Genomic DNA, 24,470 nt, shown 5'->3' with positions numbered 1-24,470 from the left:
TGGTGACCGCTTATTCTTTTCTTTGGGAGCAGCAGTTTGATTGGAACAAACTCATTTTACAGAACATTGCTCTGGACGAGTGTGTAAGCATACCTATAATTTGGTTGGTTTGCAAGTAACTGTGTTACAATGGTCGAACAGAGCTAGAAGTGTTAAAAAATTCCAACATCTAAATGATACATCTGCTCTAAAGCGCTTTAAGCATCTTGAACAAAGCTAAATATGTCCTCAGGACCAAAACTGAAAGTTGAGCAAAGTTGGATGAGCAAATCAAGAGGAAGGTAACAAATGAAACTTCAAATGTTTTAGGTATTTCAAATTTCATTTTATTAACAATGCATCCCTTTGATAGGATTGTATGTTTCTTCGGGTCATCAATGCCCCCCAAAACATACTGTACACATTATACAAGGGAAACCACGATTCAGGCAAAAAGGGAAAAAAAAGAAAAATTTAAATTATAATACAGTCTTGAGGAAAAAATATAAATAACTTTTTTCTTCTCTGGTTGAGCTCACTATGGTACAGACATATAATAAATAGATCGGGACTGACATCAATCAGCTGATCTATGAATCATCTCTCTATGAGTCCATTTGTGTAGCAGCATCGTAGCAAAAACAAGCCAATGGAAACAGAGAACCCTGTTTCCCCGGAAACCTTTGACATATCCTTTAGTCATTACACTGCAACGCACCACTCCTCCTTCTCACCAAATGACAGATAGTGATATTGCATTGTGGAAAAATATCCTTGGGTAATTATATTCCTACAATGTATGTCAGGATGTAATGGCAACCTATTCTTTAAAAAGGTTTTACAAGCAAGAAATACCTTAAAGTGACCTTACAACTTTGCCATGCTTGTTAAACATGCAGCAGAGGTGAAGTGCAGAGGTAAGAAGGCATTGTGATGAGTAGCTGCTGGGTTTATGCAGGTACTGGAAACATCTGTGAGTGGTTTGGTACTTGATCTGTATTTAGCAGTTCTACAGATAACTTACACAACTGTTCATCTTTCATAAGACCAACCCACCTGAACTGTGAAGCTTACTAAGAATGCAATGGCTGAAGAAAAATGTAAAAGGTCCTAAGCAAGTGAAGGGTGGAATAAACTAGCATTAAATTACAGGCTATTCTCCTGTACTGTGTAAAGGTGGCAGATATAATAATGCTCTGGAAAATACAATACTAGTGATGTTTGATTGTCTGAGATACAAGAAGAAATAGAAGGGTAATGGGCTGTCTGTGCTGACGAGAGGCTACAGGTTGTAGGAAGCGCTGAGGCAATAGAAGCAAAAGCACATCTCTGGGTGGGGACAGATCACAAGTCAGGGTGGGACATGAACCAGGAAGGCTCCAGTTAAGTTTTAAAAACAGCAGGACCCCTCTGTAGTGTTTTGTTGAAGAAAAGAACGCAAGGTCCGACGAATCTCTGGGAGGACCTGACAACATGCCTTATCCATTACAGAGAAAGACATCCTCCGTAAAGTAATAACATGATAGATTTTTTTTTCTCTTAAAAGAAAATGAGTATTTGTTTCGTCTTTAAGCATAATGTTGTAATATTGAGTGCTCCCAAAGATTTCCAACAGTATTTGGCAAAACTGCTCCCCTATTTTCATGTTGAAAAAGATCTGACACAGCATTGAGTGTGCCGCGTTATATTTGTTTCTAGATACTGATGTCTTTTGTTTCCAGCTCGGATTTGCCAGAAGAAGGGTGAGTGATGAGCATGTCCTCTTTTTCTTGGACAGGAACACTCTGTTTTAAGCAACAGAAACCTGCCAAATAATTACCATCCTTAGAGCCTTAACTTATTTTATCTCAGTCTTGCTTTCTTTCCGTGTTTGATTCAGGACTGGTGATCAAGATTCTGCAGGGGGGTTAATGTCCTCGTCTACAGGTTTTGATAGCTTTGTCAGTATCGTCTCTGCTTCCTCATACATCTGAGAGAAGAAGAAAATATGATTAGACGGAAACCAAAACAAAGAAGCAGTCAATTGCAGTCAGCAGAAAAGGTAGCGAGAGGGCAATTTGATCTCTTACTGGCATAAATTGCACGTCCTGGAAGAGTTCCTGTATGAAACGTCTTGAAGTCAAGCGAAACATACAATGGGCCAAGAGATGGGAAACCTCAGAGTACAGGCAAATGTCATCGAACGCATATGGAAACTTTTCCTTTATCCTGAGGAAAGAGTAGGAAAAAATAAATAAATAAATAAAAAATTCAAAGGATCTGAGATGATTAAACTACTACAGAAGGATAAATACTGTCTAAACTACCGACAGAGCATATAATTAATCATCTTGTTACGATGCAGACTTTTGTCAGGAAACCCAGAGCGGTGACATTAATCTGGACGTTACTTTGACACAAAGCATCCATTTAAACACACTCAGGACAGCTTTACACATTGACAGCAGCTGCAGGAGGATCTCTTTTAACTGTTGCCAGACGCCACAGGGCTCTGCCGTGATAGACCAGACTGTTTTGTTGGCATTAGAGGGAGCAAACCAATGTGAGGCAGATGGTTTTCACGTTATTGTCGATTGGTGCACGCACGACGAGGAAAAAAAGTTTGACTTACGTCAGTAGTCCCGTTTCGTGGCCTTTGGTTCCTACAGAGGAGCTGAGGTTGATGATGAGGCGGAGCACCTCCTTCCTCAGCAAGACGCGAGAGGCGGGGCCGTCCTCTGATATTGCTTTGCCAGCTGCAGGAAACAAAGAAACAAACATTCAACACTGGATAAAAAGAAAAAAATGCAATTAACAGAACCACTACATTATGAATGCCTGTGTTATTTCGATATTCCATCTTTGCTTTATTTCTCATAAGGTTAAATTGTTTTTTGGTTAAGTCAAGTCAAGAAGGCCGAGCTGCTTTCTCCGTTCATCCTTCCTTTGTTCCTTAGTCTGGAAGACATTAGCTTAATAGCACAGATCCAAAATGAAGCTCCACTACTGTTGATATGTCTTACCGATCACAACGTCACCAGGTGTGGGTGTGCTACAGATTGTGCCTTGTGACACAGCTGCATCACTGCAGCCTGACACCCCAGAGAACTTGGACTGAGGCATCACCTCCAGCCTATGACCACTCTGGCTCCCCCATGATTGGAAATCAACATAATCTGGCAATGAAAATGAGAAGAGAATTTCTCATATTCTGTTTGTTTTTTTTGTTTGTTTTTCCCTCTCAAGCACGTCCATGTAAGATGACCGCGTGTGTTTAGCACCTCACCTGTGCGAGGGTGTGCGCTGTTGACCTGTGGTTGTGTGGGGTATCCGAGGACGATGGCTCCTACACAGTAGAGGCAGTTTTCTTCAGTGTGTTCCTGCAGTCCGGTCTCATCTGAACCAACCACGTGGTTCGGGGTTTCACCTCGGCACACAATCAGCTCAGAGATACTGAACTGTTGCTTCAGTAACGGGACAGCAGGCCGATCCCCTGGACAAGTAACAACAAACATCCATTTGAACATCTTTTTCCTCTCCCTTATCTGTGGAAGAATTATGGTATCATCCGAATTTAATATTTTACCGTCTCCATCACCAAAGAGGAAACGTTTCCGCTCTTCTGAAGGTGGGCTGATCCTCTGCTGAAAGTAGGCCGAGTCTCTAATGTGGAACATATCATTGATGTTCATTGGCAGAGCAAGGCCAATGTAGTCATCATTACACCCAAAGGTGGCGCTGGAGACCATTGAGCGCACTGAAGAGCAGCGTTGCAGAGTGCTTTGGTTGATCGGGCTGAGCAGTTCCTCTTTATCCAGAGAGGCAAAGCTCAGAGCTTTTAGAAACCTAGGGAGGGCAAGAGGAGAGGTGCGTGAGAGGATCCGGGGGGAGAGGCTTGGGATCGAATAGGAAAATGGGGAGGAGGTGAAAAAATGTTGGAAAAAGCAGAAATGCGGACGTATCAAAATACACACAAACTTAGGAAAGCAGTATATAGCTTTACACAGACAGTCACCAATAGCAGAGGTTAGTCCAACAAAACAAACAATGCTTTTGACACCAGCTCCCCCTCCCAAACTCTCTATAGAATAGAAAAATACTTCATTCATCCCCCAGTGGGGGAAATTCAAAAATGGAGTAATATCTATGGAATGTCACTTAAATACCGAGCAAGAATGACCGTCTGTGATTTGACTTTTATATCAGCACAACCTCAAGCATTTTACACAAGACACGTTTCTCCATCTTTTGGTTCTTTCTTATGCACTCTACAACTTTCCTCACCAACTGTTCTAATAAACAGAATGGTCACATCAATACCGTGGCACCTTGTCGCCACCCGTGTGCTGTTCATACTTCTCTATGTAGGGTTAACAGGGACCAGCTAAGAAATGACCCATCTACATGGGGTTTGCTCAGACTACGGATCAAAGCAATGGCACAACAATTGGAGGCATGGAGCTATTACTAGTCTAGAAAAAGCAGCGACAATCAAAAGCTAGAAGGTGTATTTCTACTGAGGAGGACACTGGGGTAGGTCCGGACCACCCACCGCGGTACAAGTGTTCTGGAGAGCCTGCGGTATGGACTTATGACGGAGGGTTCTGGACAGGTACGCCTCCTATGTGATAGCCTGATGGACACAGCAGAAGTTGCAAAAAAAAAAACACTCTCAAACCTGTCATCACCAAGGCAGACAGAAACCTAACCCCTATATGGGCACAAAGCAGCTCAAAGCTACAGTAACACAATTTCCAGCATATTTCTTTAGGTTGAGTGAACACACAATTTTCTTTCTACACAACAAAAATGTCTTTTGAGAAGCTAATACAAAGAAAGAAAACTGGCTACAAAAAGCAACAGTGTTAGCTGTCATGCAGCCCCGGTAGTGCTAGCTGACCCACCTGCGAGGCGTTAACCTGGAGTCCAGGCTGCCGGTCTTCATAGTGATGGTGTCAGTGAACAGCACATCTTTGGCGGGTGAAGCCAGCGCTTCACTGTGAGACAGTGATGGGTGTATCCTCTGCTGCTGCAGCCTCTTCAGCGTAGCGTAGCCTAGCGCGTCTCTCGGGCTGGTGTACATGAAGCTGCAATCAGCCAGGCTTTTGATGGTGGTCACTGAGGGAGACTTGAGAGACTGAGCTCTGCGGGGGAGAGTGTGCGAAGAGCCCGGTGGTACCAGAGAGACATTGGCGGACTTTGAGGTGGACATGTGGTTCGTCTGAGCCTGGGGGACTGGGGAAGAAAGAGTTTTGACAGTCTTAGCAGACACAACAGTGTTGAGGCTCACACAGTCGGAGGAGTCTGGTTCGGGCTCCGGGTGCTCAGGGTTTCCAACAGTCTCCCGGGAAGGGCTGGAGCTCATGGAGCTGATGCCGCTGGTTGTGGTATCCGTGTTAAAGCTCTGGCTGCGGCTTTTAAATTGCGTACCTCCGCCGCCTCCTCCGACCCCTCCCACATTGCCTCCACTGGAAGACGAGCCGCCGTCTCCTCCTGCTAGACGCTCTCGGCTGCTCTGTTCCCTGTTCCCGTGGTGCTCCACAGCCCCCGGTACACCTAGACCACTGAGTCCAAGGCCTGAGCCCCCCCCCCTCACCAGCCTGCCGTCCACAAGGTGTTCCTCGGAGCCCCCCCTGTTCCCGACAAAGGACGTCTCCTGGCTAACTGTTGGACTCTTTGGCATTCCTCTGCCATTAAACACTTCTCCCGTGAAGACTTCTCCCTGGTTATGGGTGTAGACAGAGGGCTCCGTCACTGTCCTGTTCCGCCTCATGCTACTTATCGTGAACTCAGAGAGGGTGCGGGAACCTGAGTGAGACTTGGGGTCACTGGTGGAGCGCAGCTTCTTGCTGGGGAGAGACAGCGAGTTTAGGAAGCGGGGGCGAACAAAGCGTGTGGAAGCCAGGATGGTGAAGGGACTGCGATCTTTGACTGGTTTGGGGTATAGATAGGGCGAGGACTCATCTGACATGTCCAGGACATCGCACTTGTCATCATCCAGGATGTACATGTCTAGAATCACAAAGAGTAGATAGCTCTAAGAACGCAACAGGGGCTGAGGACAAAAATGTCCACCCAACTGCAACAAGGTATCAAAAACAGCAGATGATGATGTTGTTATACTATAAATACAACAGGAAGAGTTGAGCCATCAGAATGCAAATGTTGATGATAAACCAACGATAATGTCTCACGTACTTGGTTGAGACTCGCTCTCGCTGTTGTGGCGAGAGCTGGTGGATTCAGAGTTCAGACTGAGCGTGCTTGGCACCGAGGAAAGCTCAGAGATCAGCAGCTGCGAGTCGACCTCATCAGGAGTGACGGGCCACAGCGTCCTGCGACTGTGTCTGACTGCATCCCAACCAAACTGCTTCAGCACCTCACAACCCTGCTTGGTCTTGGAAATCACACCGAGCACATAAACACACGTCCTGTGTATGGGAAGTGACATTAAGGATACGACTGTTACCCCATCATAGGATGAAAACACACAGACCGTTAATATGTTAAAGATATACTTCAACTAAACAAAATCTATAATTCAGCCATTTGAGAGGAGCTGAATAAAAGACTTTTGGTGAAAAGTGAGAGTAGAGCTTACCCTCGCACTGACAGCACCTCACAGTGCTGAGCCAACGTCAGGATGTCGGGAATGACATTCTCCTCCTGCAGGAGATTCAGACCCCAGTTTGAGGAGCCGATGTTGCCCTAACATAAAAAAAACAACACACACCATCAGATCGATCTATTTGCACATTTTAAAATTACAGTGGAAGAGTAAATAATGAGCTTTAAATCTTACTGACCAAAGCCCAGAGAGCAGCCTTCAGCTGTTTGATGCCCTCCCAGGTGTCCAGCATCGGGGAGCGGATCGTGTAGCTGAGGTCGGGAACCACACTCTTTAGAAGAATGGAAAACAGGCAGACATCAGGAAGCAAGTCCACCATAAAATTAATGCAGAAAATTTGAGGTGGGTAAGAACAGAGAGTGCTAAGACAAACAAATAAAGGCCTAACCTGAGCCTCCAGTAGATGACAGCCAGTCTTATCGTGGACCAGCTGGCCGTACAAGTGCACAGGGAGATAGACATTTGGTCTTTGTAACCTGGAACACAACCAAAGTAATTAGACACTAACTTTAAAGGGAAAAAAAAAAAAATCATCTCACTCCTTTTCAGAGGATGACCAATTCTGCCACCTCACCTTTGGTTGCTACGTCTGACGTAGTTGTCTCCGTCGACAGGTTTGCGGTAAGTTGTTAGTGCTTCGTTGAGTTGCTCCTCTATCAGATCCACATATTTAAGGTTGTACTCCTGAAACAGGCGATTAAAGAGTTTTATCATCACCAAATTTGTTAAAAATTAAGACAAGGTGGACAAGAAGGGTGAACCTTTTTTTTTTTTTGCCATCTGCTGCTAAATTCTTGACAATACCTTCTGCCATTTGTCCAACTGTTTGCTGACATAACCCCTCTCATTGAGATAGGAGAAACCTTTAGGAATGGAAAGGAACCTAAACAACAGAAAACAGATGTAACTTATCCAACAAGGTGTGTAATTATGCTGGGCAACGCCAAATTGTAAGCAATGCTGCGGTCATAAACACACACCTGAGGAGCAGCAGGAGACCTTTGTCCCCCAGGTGGGACACAGCCGGTTTCAGCTGGATCAGAGCATGAAGGTTGGCCTGTTAAACCGCAGAGTTTCAACAAAAATTAATCTAACAGTCCCACAACTCTTTCACTGAACTAACAAAGACAACAAAGTACAACTTTTTTTTTTTTTTTTTTTTTTTTTGTTTTGATTGAGTTAAAAAATTCATCCCGACTTTACAAAAAACTTCTACTGTACAGTCAGTATTCTAAGGCATTCGTGTTTTTTCAGTCACCTTGTCCTCACAGGCTTCGTCCAGGATGTCCAGAGCCTCCATGGACACCGCCTTGCTGTGGTCGTGAAGCTGTGTGACCAGAAGCTCCATGCCCCAGCTACTGAAGAACTCCACACCGGCCCGCAGCAGCACACGGAGGTGCTTGGTGGCATACAGCCGACATATCTGCTCAACGGACAACAAGCAATGTGTGATATGTCTCCAGCAAATTTTGCAATAAGATGCATTTTGCTTTGTAACTGTTCCTACGACAACATGCAGTTTTTGATAGCAGCTGAATCCGAGTTTATCATCCTGTGACTCAGAAACCCTTCGTAACAGCACTGTGATTGGTTGTATTTTTTCAACTGTACACAACAACAGCTTCCCCATTACTACTCTGCATACATGTGTTTATGGGTTAAAAGTTTCTTCTTTATGTGTCAAACTTATTGTGGCCGTCTTACATCAGTGGAGGCAGTGAGGACCTTTGACAAGATCACACGGGCCAGACCGTCTCTGCTGTAGTCCAGTGTGGATACAGCCAGTTTGAGCACAGCATCCTGGTTCTTCACAGAGCACAAATTCAGCAGGCTGCAAATGCCAAAACAACGGCAGATGTCAGTAGTGTTGGCGACATGTTTCATCAAACACATCTTAGTGAAAGTTCAGAGAAGCCAACAGGCTTTAGCTCACTCACCACTGAAACAGCCCACATTTCTCTAACATTTTCACTCCCTGTGGATGTGCGGAGAGTGTCCCCAGGAAGAGGAAGTAGTGCTGGCTGAGTGTGGTCAGCAGGCCGTTACTCTGCAGGCAGCGCTCAGGCTTCAGTCCTGATGATGAGGAGAGCCACAACACCATGTCCTTCACAAGGTCTTCCAGGTAACCCTGGCCATCCTGGTAACAGCATGAAGGGAGACAGTCAGAAAATGAAACAAGCGGAAATATCTCTTTGTTAAAACTCATCTTACCTCATCTGATTCCATGAGGAACTCAACAAACTGACATCCGACCACAGTGAGTTGTCTGGCCTTCAGGTGATCCAAAGCGAGTCCTGCATATAATTTACTACTGGGCTTATAAAAGTACAGCAGCCTCCGAACAAACCTGCATCACGTAGGGGAAAAAAAGAGCATTAAAGAGGCTTTATAAATGTTGAAAAATGTCCCAAGCTACTTATATGAAGAGTCTTACCTGTGCATCTGTTCATCTTTGTTGTTCCTGAGGTTTACATGTGGCCACTGGGAGAGAAACAACAGCATTTTTTTTAGACAGGAATAAAGAAGAAAACAAGTGTGTGGCAACATGAAAATGTCCTGACCTTAAGGATGGTGGCAATAAGCAACCAGTTCCACTCCAGGTTCTGCTTGTGGTTGAGGATTTGACTGTCTCTCAGGTTCATCATCAGTGCATCTTCAGTGTCCTGTAATCAGAGGCAGATAACACTCACCTCAAAATCTAGACACATAAAACAAAAACTATACACAATTCAGGATTAGCAACCTTTTTATTTTTAGTTCAATTCATTTCACTGACATCAGCTGCTTTCTGTCAGCTTTCAGCCAATCAACACATATGTTCTGAAACTGCAGCAAATTACATCTTTTCTCCAGCTTAAGCAAACACACCCCAGACTGTACTGAGCACACAGATGAAGTGATAATCAACTGTAGGGAAGACGGCCAAAAAGCCTCTTTTCCAAAATGGAATCCTTTGAAACATCTTTCCACGGTGTGCTGCTTGGTCTTTACCTTAATGACATAGATGTCTCTTTGGACACGGGAGTGGGAATCTCTGCGGGTATGTGACGACACAGACTTGCGAATGATGTGGTCCAGGTAAAGACTGTGTGGTTTCACACCTCTCTTTTTCTTCTCATGGAAACGCTTCAGGTTGTTCACCGCAGCACTTGCCCGACTGGAGAGTACACAGCACACACACACAAAAAGATTGGGGTGTTTTAAAGAGTTCAGATTATATAAAAAAAAAAAAAGCTTGACTGGTTGATATCTTTAAGTGAAAAGGCAAATTTGTAATACATGCGTTGCAACATGTGATGCTCGTATAAAACAAACAAACAAAAAAAAAAACATATTTGTTATTCTAAGTGATTAACAAATTTGGAATTTTTAATCCTTCCACATACATTTCATCACTTCCATACTTACTTTATACTTTAACTATTGTTTTCATGCAACTTGAGGCCACTTATTATAGTATTTTATGGTTACTTCACATATTTATCACTCATTAAGTTATGTAACATCCACTGTCGAGCTCCATTTACCAAAACTAAGACAAAACGATTACTGCAAACTCAATGTTTTGTGTCCAAATATGTCTGGACCCAATTCCATCTGTTTGTAGTAATAATGATTTTCTTATGAGGGAAAAACAGACGCATGAGACACATTGTACTTACAGTCGTTTCTCTTGGGGGATGTCAAATGAGGCTGCCATGTTGATGAGGGTGGGAAGGCAGTGCAGGTGGTGACTGTGGGAATGAGGAAGGATTGTGTTTGCCTAAAAAAGAAAAGCAGCAGGAAGAGAACAAAAACAAAGAGAAACTTAGTACAACTGCAATGTAACTTGGTTGTAATCAGTATGAGCATTGCAGCAGATACATACTAAATCAGCTAGACACATTTTTTATGTTGTGACGTGGGCTGAAGTGTGAAAAAAAATGTTTTCAAGCTTTGTGTGACAAATAAGCTTTTATTCTTTTATTACCATGTGTAAAAGCTCTCCCAAGAGAATGGTGGCTCTCACAGCGAGCTGGTCATCGCTGCTGGTCACAACTTCCACGAGGCCCTGCAAAAGCAAAAAAAATGATAAAATAGAAAAATAACAGTTTAGCCTTATTGCTCCGTAAATAATTAGGTGTAAACAGACACAAACACATCAGCTCACCTCTAACAGCCCGCTGGTGATGAAGGCAGAAAGAACAAAAGCCAGGTAGTTGTCCATCAGGTCAGGCCTGATGAGGCACACAGAAAAAGAAGAGATTTCAGGGCTCATGTTACCACTAAAATTACTTTAGCCTATTATATTCCTATTCTCTTTAATTATCTCTCACCTAGAGCGGGCCCTGTGGGGCAGGATGATTTTAGCCTCAGTAGCAACAAAACCATCCGACAGTCTCCATGTGTCCTGGAATCTGGCGGGGTCTGAAATGCACCAGGGCAAAGATTATTCTATACTGTGTGTGTAACTCACCACCTTGTTTAGGCTCAAAGAGGAACAAAGACTTTTAGTGTACATGGTGCAAGAGAGTTTTCTGCCGTGATCTGACCAAAAGGTACAAAACTGCATTTACAGTTTTTACAGTATAAGAAATCACCAGATACGAAGATACCGCAGAGGGAAGCACAAATATCAAATTTTATGATGCGGGAAATGTTCTTACCAACACTTTGAAGACCTTCTGTGAAGTCTTGAGTTATAATGGGCACAGGGAGCCTGAATATATCATATAACACCTCCAACAAACCTTTCTGCAGGGCAAAGCACATTAAAGCACTCAGATACATACAAATGTAACCCCACACAAGTGAAAACCTGCTTAATGTAGTTAAATGTAGTTCATTTTTTAATTTGTGAAGCGCCAACTCAAACTACAGTAACAAAAAGGAGCAATCGGTGAGTTCTAACATGCTTCTTAAATCATTCTTACCATGCAGCTGGTTCAGTACTCACCCTAACTTCCATATTTGGTATGCAAAGTAAGCCAATTAAAGACTGAATTCCAGAATTTCCAGCCTTGCACAGGTTGATAATCCCTGATTAAACAGAAAACGAAAGACAAAGACATATTTAATTCACGATACCCTCAGCAAACAGGGATTCTCACTTGATTAATAACATTTCTATAAAAATCCCCACATCAGAGCACTCACCAGACCAGGAACGGAAAGCAGCTAATATCGCCATTCTGCTCGACAGGAAACGGGACTCTCTGTCTTCTCTGTGAGCAGAAAAACACAAACATAACAAACTAGACATTATGTTCTGTACACAAAACGTCAGTAGGACCTCCCTCAGAGGGGTTTTCACCAAAAAATGATTAAGCTTCTTGCAGTGGTTTGAACTACACCCAGGGATAAGCAATAACAGATCTTTAATATAAGGGCAGATCTTAGATAAAGCAGCATTGTGACTTAGCCCGATTCACGTCCTCTGGCATGTCGTTCTGAAGTCAAGCAGCCATGATGATAAGGCTCACATTACAAAAATACTGTAAAAACACTCAGCTCTTCCAACATATACTGTCACCAACATTTGAACCCAACAAGCGATCAGTGGAGGGAAATGTCAGACACTTGATCTGTTTGTTTCTACTGTAACGCTGATACTCTCCAAATCCCCACACACACTCACTTGAGCTGCCCTTCAGTCGTGTCCGCGTTGTGACGATAGTGAAAATCAGTGAAAGGCGCGAGGATTTGCTGCAGGAGAGAGCACAAAGAAAAAAAAAAAAAAAGAGAGTTCAATACACACAAACTATAACCGACTTTGGAGTTTTAAATATATCCTAAATATAACTGGGAAATAAGAATAGCAAAGTTAACCTGCTGCTGATCTTATATTGCATCTGTGTGGATGCTGTAACTGGGGATGAGTGGTCTCTTTCAACCGTATGTTTGCAGACAATGAGGCTTTAGAAAAATGCTGTAACTGATGACTTTAAGCTCCATGGGAAAGAGATGGGCGACCTACGGCGGCTAAACCCGACTGGAAAAGCTCCCAGCAAACAGGCTCATTTATATACAACAGCTGAATCTTGAATTCATATTTGTGTATGTGTACCTCCAGCTCCACGTCAACACGCACATACTGGCGTGTACATGGGTGGTTGAGTAGGTGGAGGACCGTGGTGATCAGTGCTTCGTTGATGCGACTAAGCTGACAGTCAATCACACTCTTCAGGATAGTGCTGAGGCCTCCTCTTTTGGCCACCACTTCAGGGTTCTTCAGGGCTGCGGAGGCAACGAGTTAGCAACAAAGAATAAGAAAAAAATCATGTTTAACTAGCCTTTGATCTCGTTTTAAATGTTTTTGTTTGGCTGGGTGGTTAATATCACATCTGTGAGAAACTCAGAAGGCGTGTTTATTTCTGCTTTACTCAGAGGAATGACATGGAATTGCAACAGTGCCATTGTCCAGTGTACATGTTTGCACTGCCAGCACCGTGAATCTGTAGTCGCTCCTTTCAGTCAGCATGGAGGAGATAAAGCCCCTTTTCAGACATTAACACTTCCTCATTTACCAGACAACGACTGAGTGTTTGCCCCAGGCAGGATTGTGGTCTCTGGTTTCTTTTCAGTGAAAGTTCAACAACAATGTTACTAGGTTTGGCAAACCAAGATTTACATACCAAACAGCAAAAACCTGTACAGCACAGTCCCAAAGAGACATTCATAAGTGAGGGATCATCTATTTTTATCCGCTTTTCAGTGGACAGCCAAAAGATTGCATCAATAAATAAAAAAAGATAACAGCAGTGTTGTTCACTGTCATTATCAGATGCTGCACTTCAGGTTGTTTTATGAGCCAAATTAAAGGAAACAAATAGGCTTCCCTAGGGTTCCCCAAGGCTCAATGCTGGGGCCCCTTCTCTTTGCCATGTACACCACCTCGTTAGGTCCGATGATCCACTCACATGGCTTCTCGTACAACTTCTACACAGATTCTACTCCAACCAAATCTCTCTAAAACAGAACTGCTGGTCTTCCCGGCCAAACAAAGCATAAAGTGAAACGTCCCTGTCAAAATCAACTCTTCATCACTCGTGCCTTCTCATGATTGATGACCAATTGACCTTCTCTGAGCACGTGGCCTCTGTTGCCCAGTTATTTTCTGCTCTTCACTATTCAACATAAGAACCATCAGGCCGTTCCTGGCACAACAAGCTACCCAGCTCCTGGTACAAACCATGGTCATTACTCGCCTTGACTACTGCAACTCCCTCCTAACGGGCCTCCCGGCTCATGTGATGAAACCACTACAGATCGTCCAGAACGAGGCGGTGCGTCTGGTCTTCGATCTCCCGAAGAGGGCACACGTCACCCCTCTGTTCACTGAGCTACACTAGCGGCCTGTAGCTGCGCACATCAAATTCATATCACTAAGGCACACAGTGATTTTTGGGTCTGCTCCCGCCTACCTCAACGCTCTTATACAGCCACCCCTCCGCTTCTTCGTTCCTCCAAGAACCGCGTCTGGTGCTACCACCCCCGTGAGAGCTGAACTCCAGACTATTCTCATCCACAGTCCCCTGTTGGTGGAATGACCTACCAAGTGCTACTGGAGCAGGAGCTCTTTACCTCAAGTAGCTCTTGAAACTGTGCTTTTCCGAGATGACCTCCTCTCACGACAAACTAACAATAATTATCATTCACTTCCCTCTCCTCTCAAATATTTAGAAATGCTACATGTTTTACACAACCACAGTGTGTTTGTAAGCTGTACATGGACTGTCATGGTAATAAGATGTGCTGTAGTAACAAAACTCCATAGCAACCAATGTTGATGTAAACTGGTTAGCTTTAACTTTATCTATTCTAGACTTGCTAGTGATGCTTGAATTTTAGCAGCCATTAAGCCTTTGATCAATGCTCATCACACACAAGATTTATGACTAGTGCCAGTTAGAACACTCTCTGTTGTGAGCAGTATGTCTGATAGACATACTTTTTGTTCACCAACTTACATCGATTTGCGGTCTTAAATAACTGGATTTTGATACAGATGAAAACAGTCTTCACTTAACAGGGAACAGCTGGTTTCACCTACTGCCTACCTGCAACCTGGAGAAAAATGCACACTGGACTCCCCCAGTTGGGGTTTAATTTGTCTTAGATTAAATTTCACAAAGCATTTTCTAAATAACTTTATCATTTCTATAAATTGCTTCTAATATCTTTATCATCTAGACTTTAAATGGGGCCTCTACTTCAACTGAAAAATGAGGATAGAATGAATGAAACACAAAGTTTTTCTACCCGGTCAAATATCAATCACAAGATCGCAGTGACTCCACACAACGTGACCGTGTGTGCATGGAGTTAATGATGCTTTACGTCAGTGTTGTGCTCCTCCAGCTACGAGCCAGGTACTTACCTAGCTCACATACAATGGCGATGGCAGCTCGAACCATGCGGTCCCTCTCCTGCAGTCCATCAGTCCCCACCGCAATTAGAGAGTTTGCAATAGAGGTGGGGAACAGCATAGCATTGATGGAGATTATCTACAAAGGGAGGAAAGAAAGAGACTCATCAAAAAGGTCCAGGTGAACAGAGGCTGAAAATAACTTTTCTATGGTTCCTTTTTCTCAGACTTTCAGATATGAGGATCACCTTTTGAAATACAAACACAGTCCAAGAACATTGCATATTTCAGGTGGCACAAAATAAGAAGTTACAAATCTATAAAAAGATCCCAGGCTAAACTGAGCCAACTCAAGGTTTTCAGACACTTTCAAGTTGTCCCACATTTGGTTATGTTTCATCTTAAAAATAGATTCAAAAATTGACTTTTCTAATCAAGGTTTTCAGGTTTCTTGTAAATTTATGAAGAATAGAACCATTCTAATTACAGAAGCGCTCAGGCCACAGACTTTGTGAAGTTTCAAAACACCTGTGGCAGCCTCAAGTTTTGTTAGGATGATCCCACATGCTAGGCACACCTTTCCTTTGGAAATTTCTCCCATCATTCCTAACAAAAACATTCAAGCTCATGTTGGATGGCGATAGATGGCGTTGGATGGGTCACTTTGACTGAACACTGATTGGATGAAACCCAGCTCAGATTATCAGCTGCACTGGACAATGTTCAGTATCTAAACACTTAGTTTCATTCTATCCCAAAGCAGATCTTTGACCACTTTGACATCTGTCTTTTCCACATCAGAGCAAAGCTTCAGTAACAAAAACAGCATCGATACAACCAAGAGCGGCCCACATCTCAGATTGTTGCACATATCAGCAAAATACTATAACATGAAGATGTGCGTCTGCGAGGTACCAACAGAGCGCGCACAGAGACCCATGTTCACCCGTTCAGAGTAGGAAAGAGTCCTCACCTGATTTCAGAAAACACTAAATGGAACAGCCCTAACGAGTGGCCATATGTAACGGGAACAGCCACACCGTCAATTACAGCTGTCGGGCACAACGGCTGAAAAACTGACATGCTGGGTAAATATCTGGTAGCTACTCACTGGCTACCTAACCACCATTTAAACTGGTCATTTCTACTGTGCCGTCCTTTGATGGGTCACATTCTGATGCAACAATGACAGTAATAATCAGAAATGTCACAACAAACAGACCAAAAATTTAAACGCACGTTGCACCAGTCTCCTTGCCATCTTTTGTGGGAACAGTTGTGTGGAAAAAAGGAATGAGTCCTTCAAATGATCCTTGACATTAGAGCAGTCATTTGATGAGATTTAATAACTTGGCATCCTAGAAATGGAGTTGTTACAGATCTCTTCTTGACTTTGAGAAGCCCCTCTTATGCAGACGTGTGCTATTCTAATTATGTCCAATGAATTAAATTAGGCAAGGTGGCCAAGTATCACACGGATACATGTACTAATTGAATTAGGATGCACAAGAACTTAATCCGAGTGTCATAAGAAAGAGTCTGAACTCAATTTCTGATGTGCAACATTTATTTTCAACAAAACACAACGAAAACAGCCTCTGCTTTGTCATTATGGAACTGTGATTAAACTAAAAGATCAAAAAAAAAAAAAACTATTCTGAGAAGAGTGTGGAACCGAGCAAACAGCAGAAAAACTTGAAATAGCCTGACAACTTCAAGCTGTAACATGAGCCAAAAGGTTATGTTACTGCCCGTGTAGTCAATAGTTCCTGCTCAAAACCACAGCCCATCGGTATGTGTGTGTGTGTGTGTGTGTGTGTGTGCGTGAGTGTGTGTGTGTGTGTGTGTGTGTGTGTGAAGACAGTTTACAGTAAACTACAGAACGAGCTATAAATAACCTCGCCTGCAGACTCGCACAAACCATCCACACTAACACTGCTGCTGATCCAAAGGACCCTTCTGGTGGCACAGTGTGGGCACAAGGCTGTAAAGTTCCTGTGAATTCCTCTACTGACATGAGGCCAACTATGAGAGTTTAGAAGGAGTAGAAACTAAAATGCAGATATATCTTACTTTTCGGACGAGTCGCAGACCTTGAGTCCTTTCCCCCTCGTTGCTCTGCTGGATGTCGATGCATCTGAAACAACCCAAAGAACTGTTTGTGATGTCCTTATTATTATTATGTTTTTTTTTCTTAACCAAAGTCAGCCAGTGGGAAAAAAAAATAAACATGTCTGCAGGAGATAATCTTGCACATTTAAGAAAAAGTTAAGTAACTAAAAATGAAAACACTGACTAAGAGCATGAAGTCATCCAAACACCACTTTTCCTCTAAGTGAGGCAAGGCTCTCACCTGGCTATCAAATAATCCACCTGCAGTCTGAGGACCTTCTGCAAGATGCTGGTGTCTCTAATGAGGTAGCGGAGTGCCCGCAAACCTGCAGCACGCACTTCCTTGGCCTCATTTAGTAGAGCTAGTCTCAGGCTGGGGACAAAAAAAAGATATATAAAACACTCAGATGATGTATGAAACGGCAACATGAACAACGTGACAGAGGAACTGACCAATTCAGGTATTCATTTGTGAGCATATTGATTTCAGCTTCTTTTAACCTATACAACATAAAATAAGTGTTCTAAATATAACACACATACTGATGAGCCCCAGGGCCTGACTTATGAACAGTTTCACTTTGATACGGGCAAAACGATACCAAGAATTTAGAGTACACGTTCATCAAAGGAACGCACACTGATGACAACACTTACCAAACGATGATTTCTTCATAAGTAAACCCGAAGTTTTCCTCCCGGTGGCCAATGCTGCAAAGCAGCTACAACACAAAAATGGAATAAAGAGAAATCATTCATCTATAGGCTAACCCAGTGACAATCCATAACAAAGTACTTAAGTTTACACGCGATGGCCCGGAAAATCAGTAGCTAATTTATGAAATGTGTTTAAATAGAAAATACCCATCAGGCTTGTTTCCTCTGCCTGGTTTGGAATAAGCTAAGTTGCATAGTGTGATCAGAGTGTGGCACTGTGAGCTACGTTATACATGGCTGCAATCTTAATGTAAGCATTCGCTAACTGACACAAGACTTTAACCCCTTACTGCGCGCCCCCCATTTTCACGTTTTTTGCCAAAACGACATGCCCAAGTTGTAAACAGCACAGATCCCACATCTTTTGAGACTCAGAGATGTGTCTGGTATCATTGGAAAGGTAACACTCTAAGGTATATTATAAAAGTGTCTGTGTGATGCTGTGTCTTACTGACCCAGAGTGGGAGGGGTTAGAATGATGGGGTTGTTTCCCCGTCCATATGTTTGCCTATACATTAAATTGGGTAAAGCCATTCAGGGACCTCTAGGCCTCTATAGACACAGCTAGGTCAGAGCCACATGTCTTGACTTCATGCAGTCCAAATTTGGAGTCAAAAGACCAAAAAATTAATTGTTCAGAGGTATTTTTCAACAGGTATGTCTATGCGTTTTCCTTAGTTCCTTTTTGGAGTCTCCAAAAGGACACTTGGTTACCAAAGCTGTATAACCAGAATCAAATAATAATATAATATAATATCTATCTATCTATCTATCTATCTATCTATAACAGTATCAATTACAATATCAAACCAATATCAAAAATCGCAAATCTCTTTGTGTGTTATGATTCAATGCAACAATCTGTACGCATTTACATTATGCACGTTACGCACCATACGGGGCATTTCCCCTTTGGTCGATAACGCATGGATTTGTTTTGGCACATACAAGCTTGATAGTATAGTCCCATACACCGTTGGAAACGTTAGACTATTGGCTAAAAGGTTATCAACATAATTTACATGGAAATCGCCATTGGCTGGAACTACTGTCATTCTAAGTAGTATTGTGGGAAGTGAAGACGCGTGTCCTCATTGGCTTTCAAGACGTGTACTGCCCACTAACCATGCTCCGATTGGCTTGTGTCTGGTGTCAATCGAAGCTACAGTACCTGACACACCTCCACATTGAGAAATTTGTAAGCAATGGACTGGCATATGACTCGGAGCCAGTTAGATAAGTTACTTTTGCGTCTTTAGTCGCCCAAAGTACGTTTTGCGGTTGGACAATACATCAACATTGTGAGGAGAGGATTAAGTTTATAAGAAAAGGGACTTCATATTTCATAACCATGGATACTTGGCAAGCTTTACAAGGTGTCCCCGAGTCACGAAAAGGTTTTGGTGGATAACAGCAAGGCTTGAAAGGTAGGTTGAGATGTCACACTGAAACACATTAGCTTAGAGGCTAGCTGAGCTAACGTCTGTTACTGTTATGGCTGTGAGCAACCATTTGATTCGGGAATGGTCTTGAATGAATCGGGTGAATCTCAGCTTTCTAACGGTGTATGGCATGAATATACTTGTTAAGGGATGGCGTTTCAGGATTGAACTAAAGTGCATACCGCCCAATTCCAATCCCAAGTGTACCGCTGACGGGACAGCGTGCAGTAACAGGTTAAGGAAGAGGACACCCAAAGAAAAAAAGAAAGGAAAGAGATCAGTTGAACTGCGTACGTTGCCATTATTCATTGGCGTTTGTTGGGCTGTTTATTCTCCAGAGGCAGAAACAGCTCATCGCTCATGTCAGAAAAATCATTCTGTCAGAACCGGCTCAAGTGGTTTCCAGTGCTGTCAGTACGCATAAATGTTTGTCTCCAAAACAAAGAGAAGAGTGGCACCAAAGAGTGGCACAAGACAAAGTCAGAAATAGTTGGACTAATTCTAGTAAATTACTGTGATCAAATTCAGCTATTGGCATCGGTTATCAAAAACCCTACCAGGGCTTTCAGCGTGTGTTTCTACCTTTAGCAGTTCCCTCATAAGAGGTCCTTCATCATTAAGAGCCCACACACAGGCAGTGGGAGTCCACTGAAAGGCCATAGTCATCAACAACACAGTCTAAAATCCATTGCATGTACAAAGAAACAAGGTCCTTGGGCAACAGAATCTGCCATTTTTGAGCTGCTCTCTTTCTCAAAGACGCCTTAAGGAAATTGAGCACGAGCAACAAGTCAGTGCGACTACGTCGCTGCAGTTCAGCAAACTGCTACAGATTCTGATGCCGATGAGGAATTAAAGGGGAACTCCGGGGCATTTGAAGCGCATTTCCATAGCTAGAGGTTGTCAAATACTGACGGTAGGACACAGACTGGTGCAAATCGGCGCTCCCTGTGCGGCGATTGCGCTGTTTGCGCAGCCTGTCATGCTAACCAAATACGTGGTGGCTAGGGGCAAGCGCTAAACCTTCCACGTAAAACAACAACTTGCACACAGCAGAAACGTCACACCACTTTATAAACCATCCGACAATAAAGTCACAAGCCTTACCATCAAAACCATATGCATGGTTCTCACATTACTGGCATGGGGACGTTACAAAACAACTTTATAAACAGCATCTCACTTACCTCTTGTCGGTAGGCGCGCGCATGTGAAAGCCCAAAAGAGTCAATGGACGATAAACAATATTTAAAACATTACAACAATACATGCCCAGTAATATTGTTGTAATGTTTTAAATACTTGAACGCAGTTTTTCTAGAGAAGATAATTGCTTCGTATATGGGATTATCGTCCATTGACTCTTTTGGGCTTTCACATGCGCGCGCCTACTGACAAGAGGTAAGTGACATGCTGTTTATAAAGTTGTTTTGTAACGTCCCCATGCCAGTAATGTGAGAACCATGCATATGGTTTTGATGGTAAGGCTTGTGACTTTATTGTCGGATGGTTTATAAAGTGGTGTGACGTTTCTGCAGTGTGCAAGTTGTTGTTTTACGTGGAAGGTTTAGAATTTGCCCCTTAGCCACCACGTATTTGGTTAGCATGACAGGCTGCGCAAACAGCGCAATCGCTTCACAGGGAGCGCTGATTTGCACCGGTCTGTGTCCTACCGTCAGTATTTGACAACCTCTAGCTATGGAAATGCGCTTCAAATGCCCCGGAGTTCCCCTTTAATGTAGTTGGTTTGTCTGAATTATCCCTCAAAGCTGGGCCACGCGCAAAAGCCAAGCAGGAGGCAAGAGCAAAGCAGGGTGGGATGGGTGGCGAGATGGGTCAGTATGATTATAGAGTTGTTTTCAACCAGTTGTGATATCAGAGTGCAGGAAGGCAGGAAGAGGGGAGAGGAGATGGGGAAGGGTGTCATTCTCGCTGTCCTGGAACCCTTATAAGGAATCAGAGTGATGGTGCTCTAGCAGACGTACACACACACACACACACACACACACACACACACACACACACACACACACACACACACACACACACGTCATGGCTATTAGCCTCCAGTCAGTTGTATACAAGAGAGTTAGGTGAACAGAATGCAGACACACAACCCAGCAGCCTGCAGTCCGCTACAATGCAAGCTGCACAGCACTCACTGGCTGCAGTGTAACAAACACTTGCTTACAATACGTCCATGGTAGGCAGAAGGGGTGAAAGGCAGTGGGCTGACAGTGGGAACTAACAAATATCTAAGCAGTGGCAAGAATTCATTCTGAGAGGTGATGTTGAGCTAAAACAACACTGCACAAAGCACAAACTACTATTTTCTCCTCCTGTATCAAGTCATTCGCACTCAGGATGTGTAAGATGAGATTTATCTTTGTTACGTTCAGTTAACACAGTTGCATACAACTTGCATACCTATAGAACTATGTTGTTTACTTCTTCACCAGGGAAGCTCACTCCTGCTATAGTAAATAGTTGAGTGGTAACTTTGGAAATCCAAGACAAAAAGAGAAAATAAGAGAAAAAAAGAGGGACACATTTTTGGATGGTGAAGCCGTCTCTGTGTTGCGTTTTACCAACAACCTGAATTCAATCAATCAATAGTTGACACTGACAAAATACCAAATGTTACAATAACAGGAAGGCTTGACACCAAGGTAAAACAACATACTTCAAGGGACATATGCAATGAATCTGTGCACCATCACCAGAGAAGACACTGCTGAGTGAAAGCCTTGTTATACAGCTTTGTCAGGCATTTTAAATCCAATCAATGTTTGTCTGCTTTAGGTTTCAGTTAAGCTGAACCCACAACTGTATCAGTCTCATTACTATAATGTATCTGCATGTACATCACATAAGAATGCAAAGGAAAACTTCCTCTTTACAATCAACTTCATAGGGGAAAACAAGGGGAGAAAATACAGTAAAGTTGGGTAAAATAAATAATTCAAAACCAAAGATGTTTTAGGATAATTAGGACAGTGACTAGACATGAATAATCTCAGTTTCCAAAGCCAAAGTGCTGCTCTTGATGCACACTAGATTGGAGTGCTTTCCTATCCCTACAGGTCCTGTTACATTAACTGTCATGGTGATCATGACAGGCGCAATGAGGCCTGCTGGCAGCAACACCCAAGGGGAAACGATCAAGGAGAGGTCACTTCAGAGGAAGGGCAGCTGACCAACTTTCACAGATTTCTCTAAAGAGTCAGCCTTCTTCAAATCTGCGTGTGTAGCTTTGACTAAACTGCTGTACATAACAAAACCGGGGCATGATAACTGGGCAGCGTTACCTTTATGAAGTTGTTCAGGTGGCCCAGTTTTCGCATGTTACTGACTCCGTGCGGTTTGGCCACATTTTGGAGGATTTCACGGAAGTTTTCTGATGGTTCTGCAAAAAAGTTAAAAAGGAATTACAATGTAACTAAGGAAAGCATGAATGTATATTGCCATAATATCAGTTAATGGACTGAAATGGACTTGTTGCAGGAAGGAAGTTGGCTCAGCTGGTTGAACTAATTTAGAGTGTACAGTCAAAACAGGGACTAGACCATTAGAAGCAAGACTTGAGCCGGCAAGTGTTTTTGTTTTCAGTTCCTTCAAACTACAGTGTACTTACTGTAACACTAAATGTCCCTGACTAAAGGCAAGAGCAAGAATAAATGACCTCACAGTTAAAGCGCGAGAAAATTTGACCCAGATCCCAAATTGTATTGAAAAGACAAATGCTGCTGAAGATATTAATACGGAATCTTGATGAGTTCCACAAATTATTTTTCTCAAAGTAAAAGAAATTACAAAAATACTAACTCTGTGTTGTTTAGTCTTTATTATTTGATTTCAAGAAATCGCCAGTAATCATTTAAAGCCAAAGGATGAGTTGGGGAAAGAAAGGTCATACAGATATTTCTGACAGATTTAGATGCTCACGAATGGAAATTACAATAATATGAATCTATCTGTACCCCAAACCAGCCTCTGACAAATGCATTAGCAAGGGATTTGGGATAGCTTGAGCTTGTTTCCTACGCATAGTTTCACCTTAAGATCTCTTGTTACACGCCAACTTATTTTTGTGAAGCACGGACAAATAATCATTTTGAAAATCCACGTTGATAAACAGCTCACAGAATAAGCAGCTCCAATCCCTAATAGAGGGCATCGAATCGTGTCACAAAAGAAAGTCATTTGCCAGGCTTTTCAGGTGAAAAAATATTCCGGCTGCAGTAAAATCAGCAGGAGATCTGGATGTCTAGACTGAGGGGAGACAGAACCGCTGCTCGGTGTAAACAAACTAGTATGCAGTGTTGTTGCTGGAGGAGTAAATCTGACCCGGCTGAACAGCTGTGTATCGGCAGAACCACCCTGTGTTCCCATATGCGCTTCACAGCAGTCTGCCTTGAAACCCAATTTCTCACGCAGCCAGTGATTACCAGTACACGACTACAGCACTAATGGCTGTCCGGCCGATGTTGCCCACTCACACCGATCAAAACAACATCGCGTCGTCATGGCTGGTTAGCTGTGGTAGCTAGCTAACGCTAACCCAGCTAGTTAGTTAGCTTGCTGCCGCATGTTATTATGATTCGTTACCAATGTTTTAACCCGAAACAAAAAGGAAAGTGTGCGGAATAAGAATTGGCATCCAGGGACAAGTGCACAGACAGTGTTAACTTTCACTTCACGTGGCTAGTGTTTGCAGAAAGTCCCTTCATCCATTTTGAACAATAATCGCTTTCAGGGTGATGTGATGAAGCGTCTGCTTACCTCTGGTCAGATCCAGCGGTACGTTCTCTTCCCCGCTGTCATTCCGACCTGACAAAAACGCACAGAGAGGACATGGTGACCGAACACTCCAAGGTCATCACGTGCATGGAAAAATCTCTTTTTTCAATATGCCGCTATTACAGCAGTCACTGAATCGAGTTTTTAACGCTTACCTCGCATCCGAAGACTCCGGATAGGACGGCCACGGAAGCTGGCCGCCATGTTTCCAGGAACATACACAACACCGGAAACTTCGTGGCGTCTCGCGAGAATTCAGACAACAGAGGATTTCGCAAACGAGCACCGGCAGACGTCTTCACAGACCTGAGATTGGCTAAATCCTCCGTAATCCCATCTAATGTTAGCGAGAATAAAACAGAATTCTGACCTGGCAGCTGTGTTATGATCATTAAAGTGGGAGCTTGTTTAACAGCAAGACACCATATAGTTTAAATCCTATACGAAATTATAACATAATAACAAA

At 43.1% G+C, this 24,470-nt stretch overlaps 1 protein-coding gene across 2 annotated transcripts; it reads right to left on the bottom strand.

The window, feature by feature from the left end:
* Nucleotides 1–303: 303 nt before the first annotated feature.
* On the bottom strand, nucleotides 304–24,238 carry LOC142382552 (rapamycin-insensitive companion of mTOR-like). 2 transcript variants are annotated; one of them, XM_075468565.1, is made up of 38 exons: nucleotides 24,160–24,238; nucleotides 23,987–24,034; nucleotides 22,513–22,610; nucleotides 17,703–17,767; nucleotides 17,287–17,418; nucleotides 17,007–17,070; nucleotides 14,946–15,072; nucleotides 12,633–12,802; nucleotides 12,204–12,271; nucleotides 11,723–11,790; nucleotides 11,523–11,605; nucleotides 11,233–11,320; nucleotides 10,903–10,993; nucleotides 10,737–10,803; nucleotides 10,557–10,637; nucleotides 10,249–10,349; nucleotides 9,578–9,743; nucleotides 9,148–9,249; nucleotides 9,021–9,067; nucleotides 8,798–8,933; nucleotides 8,524–8,723; nucleotides 8,291–8,417; nucleotides 7,845–8,009; nucleotides 7,567–7,643; nucleotides 7,391–7,469; nucleotides 7,161–7,270; nucleotides 6,975–7,062; nucleotides 6,765–6,857; nucleotides 6,560–6,666; nucleotides 6,157–6,389; nucleotides 4,863–5,970; nucleotides 4,511–4,591; nucleotides 3,545–3,804; nucleotides 3,245–3,451; nucleotides 2,982–3,134; nucleotides 2,591–2,714; nucleotides 2,049–2,187; nucleotides 304–1,948 (listed from the first exon to the last, which is right to left on the bottom strand). In XM_075468565.1, the coding sequence occupies exons 1-38, from the start codon at nucleotides 24,206–24,208 to the stop codon at nucleotides 1,868–1,870; spliced, it is 5,283 nt and encodes a 1,760-aa protein (XP_075324680.1). In that variant the 5' UTR covers nucleotides 24,209–24,238; the 3' UTR covers nucleotides 304–1,867. The 2 variants fall into 2 exon arrangements, with proteins under 2 accessions (XP_075324680.1, XP_075324681.1); XM_075468566.1 differs by lacking the exon at nucleotides 4,511–4,591.
* Between the last annotated feature and the right edge of the window lie 232 nt (nucleotides 24,239–24,470).

The sequence above is a fragment of the Odontesthes bonariensis genome, chromosome 6, assembly GCF_027942865.1.
Source record: "Odontesthes bonariensis isolate fOdoBon6 chromosome 6, fOdoBon6.hap1, whole genome shotgun sequence".
Taxonomy (NCBI): Eukaryota; Metazoa; Chordata; class Actinopteri; order Atheriniformes; family Atherinopsidae; genus Odontesthes; species Odontesthes bonariensis.
The sequence above is the reverse complement of the archived record's forward strand: the minus strand, read 5'-3'. Positions and strand labels throughout refer to the sequence as shown.

What these genes read in the sequence shown, in the direction of transcription:
- LOC142382552 (XM_075468565.1), bottom strand. Translation starts at nt 24,208, where the DNA reads ATGGCGGCCAGCTTCCGTGGCCGTCCTATCCGGAGTCTTCGGATGCGA. An exon ending in ACGACTGAAGGGCAGCTCAA is followed by an intron (nt 11,791 to 12,203) that starts GTGAGTGTGTGT and finishes TTCTGCTCACAG; the next exon opens with AGAAGACAGAGAGTCCCGTT. An exon ending in TCCTCATGGAATCAGATGAG is followed by an intron (nt 8,724 to 8,797) that starts GTAAGATGAGTT and finishes TGCTGTTACCAG; the next exon opens with GATGGCCAGGGTTACCTGGA.